A 16,132-nucleotide genomic window follows, 5' to 3' on the forward strand; every position below is an offset into this window, starting at 1 on the left:
CCGGGGATCACGTAGGTCCTTGTGCTTGCGAGGCAGGTGGCGGAACCACTGAGCTAAATCCCAGGCCTCAGCACCTCCACATTTTAAGTGGCTTGGGGCTGCGGTGAGGGAAGGCAGGGAGAGCAGCGGTGTCAGAGGGTGAGATGGACATAAAGCAGAGACTATAAGTGCTTTGTTACAGTTACCCAGCTGCTTGGTTTGGTCTATGTGGTTTGAAAGCCCCTACATATATAACTGTAGTTGGAGGTTTCTCACTGTATAGCCTTATATTTCTTTTGTTTGTTTCTGGAGACAGGGTCTTGGTATGTAGTTCACACTGACCTTGAATTCATCCTCCTGCCTCAGCCTCTTGATGCTGGGATTACAAGCATGTAGCACCACACCTGCCTCTTGCTCTCTTTTTTTAAATTATAGGCATTTATAAGAAACAGCTTTAGTGTGCTTGAATTTTCAAATTAAGCTACTTTAAATTCACGATGAAGACTTAACTAGTTTTGACTGTTCAGAATTCTTTGAACTTAGTTGTTTAATTTACTTTAATTCAGTCTATCACTTGACTCTGGTAAACCCTGTTACCAAAAATAAATAAATAAAATATCTAGTGGTATTATTTTGTGGCATCTCAAGGCCATCTGGCTATTTCATGTCTCTTGTGTGTAATCTCTCCAGTAAATTGTTGTTTTGGGGGGTTTTTTGGTACCGGGAATTGAACCTGGGTCCCTGCGCTTGCAAGGCAGGCCACCGAACCGCTGAGCTAAATCCCCGGCCCTCTCTAGTAAATTATTGCAGATTTCCTTGGTGCAGCCTTGACCAAGATACATAGTGTGAATTGAGGTAGTGGTGGAGGATTATGATGGAGGTCTGGGGTTGTGAATTGGCTTAGGTGCAGTAGCTGGATAAAAAGGGAATCTGCCTGCATTGTCACAGGTCAGGTTGTCATCTACCACATTGGAGGCCTCCTTGTTACGTAAATCAGAAAGTATTCAAAAGTAGACAGGGGCTCACAGTGGTCTGTGGGCCATGTCTAGCCATCCAACTACTTTGTTGTTGTTGTTTGGTTTTTTGAGACAAGGTCTTGCTGTGTAGTTCAGACTGGCTTTGAACACACTGTGTATCCCAGGCTGGCCTCGGACTCCTGGCAACCCTCTTGCCTCAGCCTCCGGAGTGCTGGGACTGTAGGCATGTACCGCCACACCTGACTCAATCTTGCTGTTTTTCTGCATAAAGGTGTGGAAGGTTTTTGTTGTTTCTTGTTAGGTAGTACAGGAGATTGAATCCAGGGACTTCACCTGAACTATTTCCCCATCCCATTTTATTTTGATACAGTGCTTGAATTTGTGATCTTTCTGCCTGTCTCCCACAGTGCTGGGATTACAGGCATGTGCCACCATACCTAGCTCGTACATAGAGTCTTACTGGTACACAGTCATTTGTTTACCAGTTTTCTATAATTTTCACACTTAGTTGTAACATAAACTATATGTCCTGCAATACCTAAACATGTATAATGTGGTCTGTTAGAGCAGGGTTTGTTAACCGCTTATCTGTTGCATTCCTTGGGACACCATGGTCAGTTAGCTACAACCAGAGATCTCTGTGGGTCAAAGCATTGTGATATTTCCTCTGGCTTTTGTTTTTGTTTTGTTTCGGTTTTGGTCTTTTGAGACAGGGTCTCACTATGTAGTTTAGGTTGGCCTTGAACTCACTATGTAGCCCAGGCCAGTCTTGAAATTGCAGTGATCCTCCTGCCTCAGCCTTCCAAGTACTGGGATTACAGGTATGCAGCACCATGTCTGGCTCCTTTAAAAAAATTCTTGTTATTTTGTGGCAGTAGGGATTGTACTCAGGACCGTTGAACTGAACTACGTCCCTACTCTTTTTTAAATTTTTTATTTTCAGGTAAGGTCTTGCTAAATTGCTCAGCCTGGGATGGAATTGGCGACCCTCCTGCCTCAGCCTCCCAGAGTGCTGGGATTATAGGTGTGCATCACCATATCCAGCTAAATTATTATCATCACCAACATCATCATCATCGTCATCGTCCTCATCATTATTATTTTAAGACACAGTGTCTTACTCTGTTGCCTAGGCTGACACTAAACAGGTAATCCTGCTCACTCGATGCCCTGAGTAGCTGGGCTCTGGGTGCTCGCCGCCAAGCCCAGCCACTCTTGATACAGTAGTTGATGGATATGGGGAACAGGAATGGGGATGTTACTAGAGACCCCTGCAGTGGGCCCTGACCTCCTATGAGGCAATACAGCACAGAGCTAATAAAAATTAAGACGAGAAACAAGACTCAGAGCGAAAGCTGGGTCTTGGGGCTGATCTATGCTGTTCTGGGCATCAAAGACAGAGACCCCCCAAGTACATCTAGTATTTATTGATTACGAGCATGGGCAGCAGAAAGAGTAGTGATAGAAATATCTGGTGACAGAGCCGGGGATTTAACTCAGTGGACCCGAGTTCGATCCCTGGTACCAAAAATAAATAAATAAAAATAAAATAAAATAAAATATCTGGTGGTGTACAGCCAGCCATCTGGCATGTGGTGCCAGGCAGGGCTGTAAGGGAGGAAGGACTGCATACCTTGTTTGGATAGAACAAACAGGCACTGGAACTGGGTGCAATTAGCCAGCAAGCCATCAGGTCAGGGGAAAGGATTTCAGCTGTGGTCATGCTGACCTCACTGCACAGAACTCAGCGGAGCCCTGACACTTCGCAGACCAGGGCCGAGGTTCCTGTGGCGGCCTCTGGTGGAGGACCACCACGCTCCCACGCCGCTGTCTGACGTTCCCATTGGAGGCACGCAGGACTTCGGTCTGACTCTTGACATAAAACGGCACAGCCAAGTTACGGAAAGCAAGGAGCATGTGCCGTTTATCGTCTGCTGGTCCTGGGCAGGGATGTCTGCTACAGATGGACACAGTTTATCTTTGCCCGTTCAATACCCACTTGATCCGTACTGCCTGGAGTCCCTGTCAACTCCATTGCGATCCAGGAACTCGTCGGTGAGGGTTTCCGTGTAGTCATACCGGTCCTGTAAAGGAGAGCACAGCAGAGCTTTTCATGGATGCAGACGCTTCTCTCACTCATCTGAAGAGGAGAGTGTCTTCCGGGCTCAGCGCAGGTTGGGGGATTGAGCTACACAGGTAACACTTTTTATTTTCTCCAGTGCCAGCTAGAACTGGAGAACTTGCCCACCCTAAGCAAGCTTGCTATCACTGAGCCTTGTCTGCAGCCCTTTTTTAAGTTCTGAGATTTTAAAAGAATCTTGCTAAGCTGCCTAGACTGGCTTCATTGTGATCTTCCTTCATCAGCTCCATAGTAGCTGGGATTCTAGGAATACGCCAAGCTTATCATACCTTTTTTCTTTTTTGTTTCGTGGTACTGAAAACTGAACCTAGGGCTTTTGCACTTTTCCTGGTAAGGCAAGGTCAGGTATCTTTGGGGTTCTAGATTGTTAGTTGCATCTGAGTCCAAACTAGATGTCCTCTTTCTCACTGAATGCTCTGATTTTTTCTGGATGACTGCCCTAACTCCGTAAGATTTTAGTCTGGTTGAGATTTTACCTATACAGCCAAATTTTGTGTTTTGTTGTCAGCTGTTCCAGCTCCTTGGCCACAGGCAGCACCTTTCTCTAAGAGAGGTCTTAAGAAACTGTGTTTCTCAGATCTTGACCCATAAGATGGGAGATCTGAGCTTGCTGTTTTGTACAGATATGTAACTCAAAAGATTCTATCCAGCCAGGTGTGGTGCGCGTGCCTGTGATCCCAGCACTCGGGAGGCTGAGGCAGGAGGATTGCTGTGAGTTAGAGACCAGCCTGGGCTACACAGTGAGTTCCAGGTCAGTCTCAACTACGTAGTGAGACCCTGTCTCAAAAAACAAAACAAAAAAAAGATTCTATCCTTTACCTCACTGTGACCCTTTGGGTCACCATTACTACTGCAATGATACGGAGTGTTACTCACTTGGGGTCTCAAGGCAAGCGTGTCAGTGAGCAGCTGATCAGAATCAGTCACAAATAATAGCTGATCGCTGCGATCCTGAATGTCTTTCCCATGGGCAGGAACCTTAACACTTTGGTCAACCCCAGGGCCCGATCAGTCCAGTCCCGAGATGTAAATCTCATCGGGTTCAGCTTCCAGGGTCACTGTCTGTCTCAGTTCTCTGCAAGTCTAGATCCCGCAAGGAGACAAAAGTAACTCTTTGATTATTTCTTTAGCAGTTCTGGGGATGGCCTCTTGGCTGCCCTCTTGCGTGCAAGCCCTCTAACACTGAGCCAGGCTCCCTGATTGTTTTAAACAGGAAGATTATAAAATAAAGACATAAGGCAACATTTTTTTTCTTGTGGTGCTAGGGATGAATCCCAGAGCCTCATAAATCCTAGGCAAAGCCGAGCTATCTCCAGCCCTCCCCCAACTCCCACCCCTCAGCTCTGTGGAAAACACTTCACAGATACTTACAGGCTTGTCCAGCCCAGGGCCTCCTTCCACCCCCAGTGCCTCCTCCACCTCTTTCTCTTCCTCCTCCCACTCCTCCTCTTCTTCCTGCTCCTCTTCCTCCTCCTCCTTTTCTTTCTCTTCCTACTCCTGCTGCTCCTCCTCTTCCTCCCCTCTCTTCCTCTTCCTTTTCCTGTTTCTCCTCTTTCTCCTCCTCTGTCTTTTTAATGTCATAAGAAATATAAAGATTAAAGAAAGTTTGTTAGTTATAAACATTAATCATGTTATAAATTTTATACCTGGGTCCCTTCTCCCTTCCCCAACAGAGAGAGAGAGAGAGAATGAAGATAAATTTGCCACCCATGACAGGCAGAATTCTTTAAAAACACGGGATTATAACCTCAGACGTTGTCAAAAGGATTTACTAGAGCTGGGTTTGGTGGTACATATCTACAACCAGAGCCACCCAGGAAACTGAGTCAGGAGAATTGCAAGTTCAAGACTAGCATTGTAGTGAGACCCTGTCTCAAAATAAAAAGGGCTGGGCCAGGAATTTAGCTCAGTGGCACTGAGCCTGCCTCGCAAGTGCAAGGTCCTGAGTTTAATCCCCAATGCCAAAAATAAAAAATAAAATAAAAGGGGCCATGGACAAAGCTCAGGGGTAGAGTTCGCCTAAATTCAACCAGTACTTGGGAAATAAAAAACTGCTATAACTGGGCAGGGTAACCTAAAATCCCAGCATTCTGGGAGACTGAAATAGGAGAGTTATCAAGTGCAGCCTTAGTCAGTGGCTGTCTTAGTTACTTTTCTCATTGCTGAGACAAAATACCTGACAACCAAAGTTAAAGGGGGAAGGTTTATTTGGCTCACAGTTTGTAGAGGTTTCAGCTCATAATCCTGCCGGCTCCGAGGAAGGTTGGTGTGGCAGACGGGGATTACACAGGAGAAACAGTTCATGGTGGGCAGGAGGTAGTAAAGCAAGCAAGGGATGGCCACAGCTCTTTCTACCTCATATCTTATCTGGGTTATTTAGGGCAGGTAGCACTCACACCCTTAATCCTGGTGCCCCTGGAGTCTAGCATTGCACCATGAATCAATTCTATTGTCACATATTCTAGATCCGGCCTCCTCTGAAAAGCCCCGCCTGTGCTGCATGAGGCTTTGTGGGGACAGCTAGAAACAAGCCATACAGTGACTTCGTGAGCCCTGTCTCAGAATTTTAAAAGGGCTGGGAATGTAGCTCAGTTTGAAGTTCCTGGGTTTGATACCCAGTACTAGAGGTAGGGGGATGATAAAAACCAAGATAATTTTATTCTTCATCCTAATTCTTCAGTATTCATTGGACACTAAAATTTTATGAGATAAAGTAGAAAAACCACTCATCCAATGGGTATAAATTTCCAAAGTTTGCAATGAACTGAATGAAGTTTCAGATTTTTAGTTTAAATTTTTAATTAAGGTAAAAATACAGAAAATATCCTTAAGTAGCCAGACGTGGTGGCACATGGCTGTAGTCCCAGCACTCGGGAGGCTGAGGCAGGAGGACCATTCCAAACTTGAGACCAGCCTACATAGTGAACCTCATATGAACTACATAGTGAGACCTCCTCTCAAAGCAAACAAAATATCCTTGATCATACTCACTTCATATGAGGTGATTGGTAGCACATGACCAGTGCCCACTGGGTTGCCCAGTGCAGGTCCAAACTGACTTCTGGCCATTCTGTGGTGCTTGCAACAATGGCAGGAGACCAGAGTTGAGGCACCAGTGGTCTGCACTCAGTCTAGGATCGGCACTGTGTAATTAGATGGTACAGGACGGTCGTGTGAATCGGTGTTTTCTGTCACTGAATGGGGAGTGGTGCCTCTTGTGAAGGGTTGGTAGGACAAATAAGTGAGCTCATGTGTATGATCCTCCAAATAGAAATTCAGACTTACTGGTCCTCAATAAATGACACTTAGTAATACGCAAGATCCTTTTTGTTTCTTTTTTCGAGATAATGTTACCACTCGTACTCAACCCCCCCCCAAAAAAGTTAATTTACCAGATACATCAATGATTTTCCTAGTGTTCACCAAAAAGTTGTACAGTGTGCCTAGCTTACCAAAACACCAATTGCATACTGAACTCGCCATTAGGTTGACATCTCTGGCTCATGGGGAGGATGGAATGGAGGTGGTGGTTGTTTGGAAGGAGGGTCCCCTTCCGTGAGAACATCAGCAATCCGGCTCTCCGGCGTCCTTCCCACTGGGACCTGCTTCTGCCTCACTAGGTCCTGACCTCTTCAGAACTAAAGCTGGTCTAAGGTTGTACTGTATGGCAGCAGTGTGTGTGTGTGTGTGTGTGTGTGTGTGTGTGAATTTTCTCGAGTATATTGGATTAGAGCGGAGACAGTGGCACACCCTTGTAGTCCCCGCTCCTCAGGAGGCCGAGGCAGGACTGCACATTGGAGGCCAGCCTGAGCAACTACGTGACACCCTGCCTCAAAATACAAAAGGCCGGGCTGGGGATTTAGCTCAGAGGTTCTGCCACCTGCTCCACAAGCACAGGGACCCAAGTTCAATCCCTGGTACCAACCAACAAACAAAACAACAAAGGGCTGGAGATGCAGTTCAGTGGTACAACACTTGCCTAAATTCAATCCCCAGTCCTGGAAAAAGCAAAAACGTGTTGGGCTATATGGGATTCATGTAGGATGGGCTGACTTCTGGGCACATGAATGAGAATTTCGCTCATCCAGAGATTTCTGTGCCTTCTATCTTTTCCAGGAGCTCTTTCTAGGGACCCAGTCTCCCTTTTTGAAAAAAAGATAGAGGAAGAGAGGATGGTGGCGGACTGCCTGACGAACTGCTATCAGGTACACAGAAACCGTCCCGCAGAGTGATGCGCTTGTCACCAGTCGATGGACACATTTCCGGCCAGAGCAGATTTGTGTCCCCAACTTAAAGCCAAGAAAGCCTTGGTGAAGGATTGAGTCCCCAGCTGATTCCTCCAGGGAGAGGAGTTGCTTGTATCAGTGAGGTTTTACCTGAAAAGCCTGCCCATGTATCAGCGGCTGGACATGAATCTTCACACTCAGGGTACCCGGTGCACTTTTATTTGCTCCCAGTACTCTGACAGATGATAGGAGGATCGAAGTGGCCTTTCCTCGGGGTGTTCACGGACCACGCTCTTAGCAGGTAGATATGCTCAGGAGCTGTACTTTAACAGTACAGAATAAGGGGAGAAGAGCACCCAGGCTAGTTCTGGGGAGAGCAGTTTGTGTTTCAGAAGGGCCACTGCGGCCCCACGACAGTGAGCAGACGTAGGTAGAGGAAAGGGCCCTAGGCCTGCTGGGCCCCGGCTGGGCAGCGGAGGCCCTCAGAGCCCCGTGTGGGTGTCAGCCTCACCCCCTCATCTCCCGTGAGCGTTGGTGGAGAGGTCACGGCCGTGACTTGTCACTCAGGCTGGCCTGTGTGTGCCGATTCAGGACTCGGTGACCTTCGAGGATGTGGCCTTGGACTTCACCCAGGAGGAGTGGGTTTTACTGGACCAAAGTCACAGAGACCTCTACAGAGAGGTGATGTTGGAGAACTACGAGAACCTGGCCTCCATGGGTAAGCACGCCGAGTGCCTTGCAGCCTCACGGGGAGGAGAGGGAGGCTGTGTCCTTCCTGTGTCACAGCCTGGGTGTGTGGACTCTGGGTCCCCTGGGAGATGAGAAGGGCGCAGCCGCTGCCCCGGGGCAGTAGTCCTGCTGTATCCTCGGGGTTCTGTTCCTAGGGCTGGGCCATCACTTAGTAAAATAGAGGTTAGTTTAACGTAACTGCTGTTCCAGGACAGGCGATCTGAGAAGACAGCTAGTAAATAAATGCCGGCTGTGCCAGGAGCACTGACGGCGGGGCTGTGATAGACTAAGGGAGATTCCCATTCCCGGCGGGGCGGAGCGGGACACTGAGATCTCATCACACTACCAAAAACCATGTGTAATTGAAAAACTTATGAATTTTTTCTGGAAATGTATACTTAATATTTTTAGGACACAGATGGTGGGTAACAAACTGTGGAAAGCAAAACCATGGATGAGAGGGGACTACTGTCCATTTTAATCTACTGTAGTGGTTCCCAGTGTGGTCCAAGGTGAGTGGCATCACCACCACCCCATTAGAAAGGTATATTTTGTGCCAGTAGTGTGGCTTAGTAGTACAGCACCTGTTTAGCATGTTCAAGGCCCTGGATTCAGTCCCTAATACCACGAAAGAGAAAGAAAAAGAAAAGAAATATTAATTATTAGTCTCTTCCTCCTTTTTTATGTTTGGTTTTTGTTTTTTTTGGGGGGGTTTGTTTGTTTGTTTTTGGTACCAGGGATCAAACTCGGGACCTTGCGCTTATGAGGCAGGTGTGGCACCACTGAGCTAAATCCCTGGCCCTTATGTTTGGTTTTTAACACAGGGTCTCACTCCAGGCTGGCCTTAAACTCACTGTGTAGCCTATAATGGCCTCAAACTTGTGTTCATCTCCCTGCATCAGCCTCCTGCATGCTGGAATTGCAGGCACGTGCCACCATACCTGGCTTAGTCTCTCCTTGCCACACTGAACCAGAAACTACAGATAGATCCCTATTGTGTGAGTTTTAATAAGCTATCCAGATAAATCTGATGCACTGTAATATGTGAGATTCACTGATCCATTTTTGGTTTTCCCCAGAAGAACACGTATCAGTTTGTTTCACTTTATTTTCTGGTTGAATCAAGGTGTTAGTGCTACATTAGCAAGTGCGTAAGCACTCACTGGGGTTTCAGAGTCCACGTATAACTAATGATTTGGGGCACAGAAAGAGATATTTGCATGTTTAGTCCTTTTATAATAATTGCCTTGCTTTCATTAGCAGCATGACTCCAGAATTAAACCACATTTAGTGCTCTCTTGCCTGAACCGCTGGCGTGAATGCATCTTTCCCTGTGTGCAGGGTGTGAGCTCGTCAAACCCAGTCTGATCTCCTGGTTGGAACATGAAGAGGATTGGAGGACAGGGCAGAGAGGAGGTCCCCGAGGTGAGTGTTCATGAAGAATACCTGTGGTCAGAGACTCAGTCTGTTTGGCAGTGTAATGAGGAACCCTTGAGATGCACCTGATGTCAGAAGCTTCAGGCCCTTTATCTGAGAAGGTAGGCAACCCCCTGCTTCTCATACTGTTTCTGACTCACCACACTTTTTACCATCTCACAGAACGACTTGGTCTCTTTCTTTGTTATCATCTTTTTGTTGCTCTTTGTAACTCTTTGCTACGTTTCATTTCTGATAATATTTTTCCTGTTCACCATCAGTTTTAATTTTCAGAGTCAATTTGTAATAAACTGCCTAAAACTGATCTACACTATTAGCCATTGCCACATTTTTAACCTAGTTAAAATGCTTGCTTCCCTCCCTCCCTTTCTTCCTCTCTCCCTTCCTTTTTCTTTTCTTTTCTTTTTTTTTTTTTTTTTTTTTTTTTTTTTTTTTTGGTACCGGGGATTGAACTCGTGTCCTTGTGCTTGCAAGGCAGGTGGTGGAACCACTGAGCTAAATCCCTGGCCTCTTCTTTCTTTCTTAAAAAGGTTTTGTTTGAAAAGAAATATAAATGAGCCTTGTCGTTTTTAACTCCTGCAAATGGTTATTTCTTTCTCTAAACTTTAATCTTGTTCTCTGTTTATCTTCAGAATGGGAAATGCAACTTAGCACCAAGGAGGCAGCATTACAGCAGGACTTTTTGAGGGGACAAACTTCAAATGCATTACCAACAGTAAGATTACCAGGGGATCTTTGTTATTTCTCATGCTCAGAGATTTGGAATTCCATTATGTAAAATAAGTTAATATTCACCCAGGCAGGATCAATGTATCTAAAGAAATACTCCAAATATAATGAATTTGGGAGTATCCCAAGCCTATTATAAAATCCTATAGAGATCCCACAAGTACATAGTCCCATATATGTGAGTAGACATTGACTTTTTAAATCAAGTTTGTGAATATTTTGACAGGTTTTTTTTTGGTGGGGGAGTTGGTACCGGGGATCAAACACAGGTCCTTGTGCTTGCGAGGCAGGTGGCGAAACCACTGAGCTAAATCCCTGGCCCTGACAGTAGTTTTAAGATTAGGCAGATCACACCAGGGATTTAACTCAGTAGCACCATGCCTGCCTGGCAAGTACAGGTTCTGGGTACTGAGGAAAAAAAACAAAAAACATGAGGCAGATGGATCAGGATTCTTGCACTGTTGCTCCATCATTCAATTTGAAAAGAAAACATGACAAAACTGTAAGAATGTCATAAAAATATTAAAAATCATGATCATTACCGTCGAATGATGATAAAGCACCTCCTAAATGAGGCGCTTACCACCATTCATGTATTTGTCACAGGAAAGAGGTGATCATAGTGGTGAACTCTGAGCTGAACAAGGGAGATTTCTCATTTACTGCACTTAGAAAAGATTGGGACTTCATCTCTAGAAAACTAGCACAAAGGAGAGATGTCTGAGACAAGTGGCAGTCATTCTAGTGGGAGAAATATCTCTAGAGGGTTATCCTGAATGTACTGTACTGTAAAACCCTAATCCTAGCTCTAAACCTGGGGCCTCAGAGTTCCCACAGGTACACCTTCCCACATATGTAACTGAGGACTGAGAGTCTAAAAATAATCTCATTAAAATGTAGAGTAATCCTGCCAAGATTAGGCCTGGTGACACAGTATTTACTGTTGGGTTTCTTCATTCAACTTGAAGGGAATCCAGAGCATGGGACGTATGCATGTGATCCAAATGGCAGAAATCATAATAACAGTAATATTTCTGTCTTCAGATAGGTAGAATCCATTTACGAGTCTGAAAAATCTTTTAACCATCATTCATCCCTTCATCAACAGGCAGGAAGTCAAAGTGCAGGGGAACTCTGTGACTATACTCAGTGTGGAGAAATCTTCAGTGAACACTCATATTTCAAGACACACATGAAAACTCAAAATATATGGAATGCAGGAAGTTTTACGCACTCCGAGGGCCACGCTGCGCCTGTTCAAATGCACACCATAAAACACTATGCTTGTAAGACTTGTGGAAAAGCCTTTGGGCGTTCTTCAAACCTTAATAGGCACATGCGAACCCACACTGGGGAGAAACCCTATGAGTGTAAGGAGTGTAGGAAGCCCTTCACCACTTACTCGAGGCTAGTGGAACATTTCAGAACGCACACTGGAGAGAAACCCTACAAATGCAAAGATTGCGGAAAAGCCTTCACTAAGCGCTCAGGCCTTATTACTCACGTACCCACACATGCTTCCGAGAAACCCTATGAGTGTAAACAATGTGGGAAAGCCTTCGCTTCATCCCCACGCCTTTCCCAACACATCCGAACCCACAGTGGAGAGCGACCCTACATATGTAAGGAGTGTGGGAGAGCTTTTCTTACTTCCTCCTACCTTCGCAATCATGTAAGAAGAACGCACAGCGGAGAGAGACCCTACATATGTGGGGACTGTGGGAAAGCCTTCCACTCTTCCTCATACCTACGCAGACATGTAAAAACTCACAGTGGAGAGAGACCCTTCACATGTAAGGAATGTGGGAGAGCCTTCCTTACGTCCTCCTACCTCCATAACCATGTGAGAAAAACTCACAGTGGGGAGATCCCATACATATGTGGGGAGTGTGGGAAGGTCTTCCACGCGTCCTCATACCTACGCAGACACGTGAGAACTCACAGCGGAGAGAGACCCTATATATGTAAGGAGTGTGGGAAAGCCTTCCTCAATGTCTCTTACCTGCGTAAGCATCTCACCATTCACACTGGAGAGAAACCCTATGAGTGTCAGGAATGTGGGAAGGCCTATAATAGGTGTAATCTGCTCAATGAACACTTAAAAACTCACACAGTGGAAAAGCCGTTTGATTGTCATGTATGTGGAAAATCCTTTCAGTATTTCTCATACCTTACTAAGCACGTTCGTATTCATACTGGAATAAAGCCCTATAAATGTAAGTACTGTGGGAAAGCCTTTACCACCTCCTCAAGCCGAACCGAACATGTCAGAAGTCATACTGGGGAGAGGCCCTATGAATGTAGGGAATGTGGGAAAACCTTCACTTCGTCCTCAAACCTAATTCACCATGTAAAAATTCACACCCGAGAGAAGCCCTATAAGTGTGAGGAATGTGGGGAAGCCTATAGCAGCATTTGCCTACTCAGTGACCATTTAGTGACTCACACACAACAGAAATGCCGTGACTGGGAGGAATGCCAAAAATCCTTTAGGAATTCCTCACATCTTAATCCTCACAGTGGAATTTACACCAGTGAGTAAGCTTTTTTGCGTAAAGAATGAGGGGGAGCCCTCAGTTACTCCAATTTGATTTGAAGACATCCAAGAACCCATACTCAAGATGCCCCACGAATTGAAAGAAGGAAAGCCTTCACTGTTTCCTGGGAAGTTATTAAATACACGAGACTTCACGCTGGAGGGAGACACTGATGTAAAGTATGTGGGAAAGATGTAGTTCTAAGCTTCACTTGTGCTGCACTTGTGGTGTGACGGTGGAGAAAACTAAGAAGGTAAGGAATATTGGAAAGTCATTTTGTACATGCCATTAATTAATCCTCAGCACTTAGTAAAGGCTCTGACTCGTACCCAAGAAAAGTGAACACATGGCACATAAGAATTTTGTCCTCATGTTCTGAAATCTGGTATGCTGATGAAAATACGGCCGTCCACATGGGCCTGGTTTATTTTTAACATTTGTGATTCTGTCCTGTTCATACCCGGAGGGATTCACCTTTCTTTCCCTCCTTAGCAATACCATTTCATTGGAGTTACTACAACTTCTGAGTAGCAGCCTGGTGAAAAGTGGGCCTTCGGAATACAGGCGGTACTGTGTTAAGCACTGTAGATTCTTTGGTTGGTTTGTCATGTTCTTAAATACGGTCCACCTACTGAGGCCCCAAGTTTGGGGTACACACTCGGTGTTGGTTAAATATCCTTATTTCTCCTTCACATCTGACCCTTTCAGATAAAAAGTGCGGGTGCAGAAGAGTTGAGTGGAAACGGGGTGAATGAATAGCTAGTGGTGAGAGAGCTGCCTCAGTTTCGTGGCCATCAAGTGCAGGAGAGCACCTGCATTTGGAAATGGGAAATCCCGGGGCATCGGGCAGTGCAAGGAGTTGGGACAGGCCTGGCTCTGTGTTCCTACTTCTACGTGCATTCTGCCCCTTGGCAAAGCAATTTGGTATGCCTGAGTCAAGCAACAGCTGGGACCGGTAGTAAAATCTGGATTTTTTTCCTCCCGTGTACTGTGAAAACAGAAAAATGCCTGTGAACACAGCTGGTCACTGTGTCCTACTGTGCTGGAAATCATCTTGGCATTTCCTGAATGTGTGAAAAATGTGTGGCCTTTAGGCCCAAACATTCCCAGCGCAACCAGGTTGCAGCCTCAGGGGTCCCAAGTTCTACACCTCTGTTGCTCGAGCAGCCTTGGGTTGTTGTATCCAGTCATCAGAGCTTTGGCCACTTGACAGCTCTTTCTGTGGCTGTTAGTCCAGCCAGTGCGGTGTAACCCAAAACAAGGCGAAGAATAAATCTTGAATGGAAGAAACCTGTACCTTTGTGTTGTGTGTTTGTGGTGAGGAGTGGGTGACGGAATTTTCTTCTGTGGGTGTGAGGTTGCTATTTGCCCCATGTGTTAGCACATTTCTCTGGCAGTGACACTAAAACTTATCAGACCAGTCCCTTATACAAGTTGTCACAGCTCCTAGACTGGCCTTACCTACCATCCTGATGGCCTAAAATAAGGTATGAAGGTCCCCCAGGGAACTTGCTCAGAGCTTCCTGAGTATGAGCACTGAGGTGGTGGGGTAAAGTCCGTACTACAGGGTGGTCTCTCCCCCTTGGGCTTGGATGTGAAATTAACAAAGGACAGCCCAGTGTCACAGCCCACACTCTCCCCGAAAGGCTCACTGCTGGTGGTGAAGACGCCCTCCAACTCCAAGGCCTTGCATCGGGGGATCTCCCTGCCTTTGTTGGAGTTGAGTTCATAAGTTCAGAGGACCCTCCTCCATAGCAATTCCCATGAACCAGCGCTGCCCAGGCATGTGGGATAATGTTGTGTGCCCAGGCTCGCTGGTGGTCTAGCGCATAGTCCTGGTGTAACCTCAGTTATAAGGTACACTTGTCACTCCAGGACTATAGGAAAGCCTGAAGAGATGACTGGTATGTGTGCTATCCTGAAAGTTGCTCAGACATTTTTTTGGTTTCCTCAGGAGGCACAGGCTGTGTGTCAGTCACCCGCTGGTGAGCCGGGTATGGCTTGTCTTCCCCACGCCTCCTACTGCCCCCACAGCAGTCTGTGATTTCCTTACTTCTTCGCCTTGGTTTCAGAGAAAACCATGTTTTTGTATGTGTTTCAGTAGAGTTCACGCCCTACAATCCAGACTTCTTACCCTGATTATGGTCAAACTCAGACATTTTAGCACATGTGACAACTCTACAATTTCAAACCTGTTTTCAGGTCTGAAAATTTTCAGATCGATTTTCTTGAACAGTGCCAATAGTCGGGAGCTTTGTTATGGCCAAGCTTGTGCAAACCGCTCACACTTCCAGTTGTATTTCTCCTTCCAACTCAAAATACTTATTTTCAGGCCTGGGGATTTAGCTCAGTGGCATCGTACCAGCCTGGCCAGTGCAAAGTCCTGAGTTTGATTCCCGGTACCAAAACAAAACAAAAAATTTTTCTATACTCTTTAGGGCAACTTAATGCCCTTTTATTGAAACCCTCTCTGGTCCTCATTCTCAAGTGTGATGTCTGAACATCAGACCAATGTATTAGTTACAGATTCTATTTCCTGTGTGCTACGATACATTGACATCATGTATATTTTGCTGGCCTCTCCCCAGTCTTGGTAATTCCTCCTGACAGTAAGCAACTTGCTTGGGACCACATATTTCATATTCAAACCAATGAATCCAAAGCCCAGATCCACACCAGTTCCTCTAAGCTTGAGAACCTAGCCAGTATTTCCCCTGCCCTAAACCAAACCAGGGCAAAGCTCAAGACATCTGTGCACTTGCCCTTTAGAATATTTTTTCCTGCCTTGGTTTGACTTTTTGGTAGAAATTCCAATAAGTGCTGTGGCCTGTTTTCTTGCTCATGTTTCTTCTGACCACCTGTTTCTCCCCCGTGGGTCTGTGTGTCGTGCTATGCACTTCCCTTTGTTTTAGTGTTAAGAAACTTATTCCAGCCAGGCATGGTGGCGCACACCTGTGATCCCAGCACTCGGGAGGCTGAGGCAGGAGGATCGCTGTGAGTTTGAGACCAGCCTGGGCTACTTAGTGAGTTCCAGCTCAGTCTCAACTACACAGTGAGATCTTGTCTCAAAAAACCAAAAAAAGAGAGAAGCTATCAGGCCAGGGATTTAGCTCAGTGGTGCCCCACCTGCCTGGCAAGTGCAAGGTCCTGAGTTCGATCCTTGGTACTGGAAAAAAATAATCTTAAAGGCTAGCTGTGGTGGCACACGCCTGTAACCAGCACTTGAGAGGCTGAGGCAGGTGAACCACTGCGAATTTGAGTCCAGCCTGAACTGCATAAATACACTGTGTATAATAATGATAATAATAATAATGAAGGCTCACATGTAGTAATTTAGTATACATTATTTTTGTCCTTTTTTTTTTTTTTTTTTATTTT

General features: G+C 45.8%; 1 protein-coding gene and 1 long non-coding RNA gene across 2 annotated transcripts in view; one reads left to right on the forward strand and one right to left on the reverse strand.

The window, feature by feature from the left end:
- Nucleotides 1–12,746, forward strand: part of LOC104869452 (zinc finger protein 778) — a 14,476-nt gene extending 1,730 nt beyond the window's left edge. Inside the window, 6 exon segments of the mRNA XM_010634693.2 lie at nucleotides 7,213–7,301; nucleotides 7,914–8,040; nucleotides 9,393–9,476; nucleotides 10,121–10,203; nucleotides 11,326–12,597; nucleotides 12,599–12,746. Of these exon segments, the coding sequence (XP_010632995.2) occupies nucleotides 7,213–7,301; nucleotides 7,914–8,040; nucleotides 9,393–9,476; nucleotides 10,121–10,203; nucleotides 11,326–12,597; nucleotides 12,599–12,655 (1,712 nt within the window). The 3' untranslated portion in view covers nucleotides 12,656–12,746.
- LOC104869451 overlaps nucleotides 1–16,132 on the reverse strand; it is a 21,388-nt gene that overhangs the window by 1,597 nt on the left and 3,659 nt on the right. Inside the window, exon 2 of the long non-coding RNA XR_782332.3 lies at nucleotides 2,590–3,040. This is a non-coding gene — a long non-coding RNA (uncharacterized LOC104869451). The remainder of the gene's footprint in view (nucleotides 1–2,589; nucleotides 3,041–16,132) is intronic.

This window comes from Fukomys damarensis, unplaced genomic scaffold, assembly GCF_012274545.1.
Source record: "Fukomys damarensis isolate Sample0158 unplaced genomic scaffold, DMR_v1.0_HiC HiC_scaffold_37, whole genome shotgun sequence".
Taxonomy (NCBI): domain Eukaryota; kingdom Metazoa; phylum Chordata; class Mammalia; order Rodentia; family Bathyergidae; genus Fukomys; species Fukomys damarensis.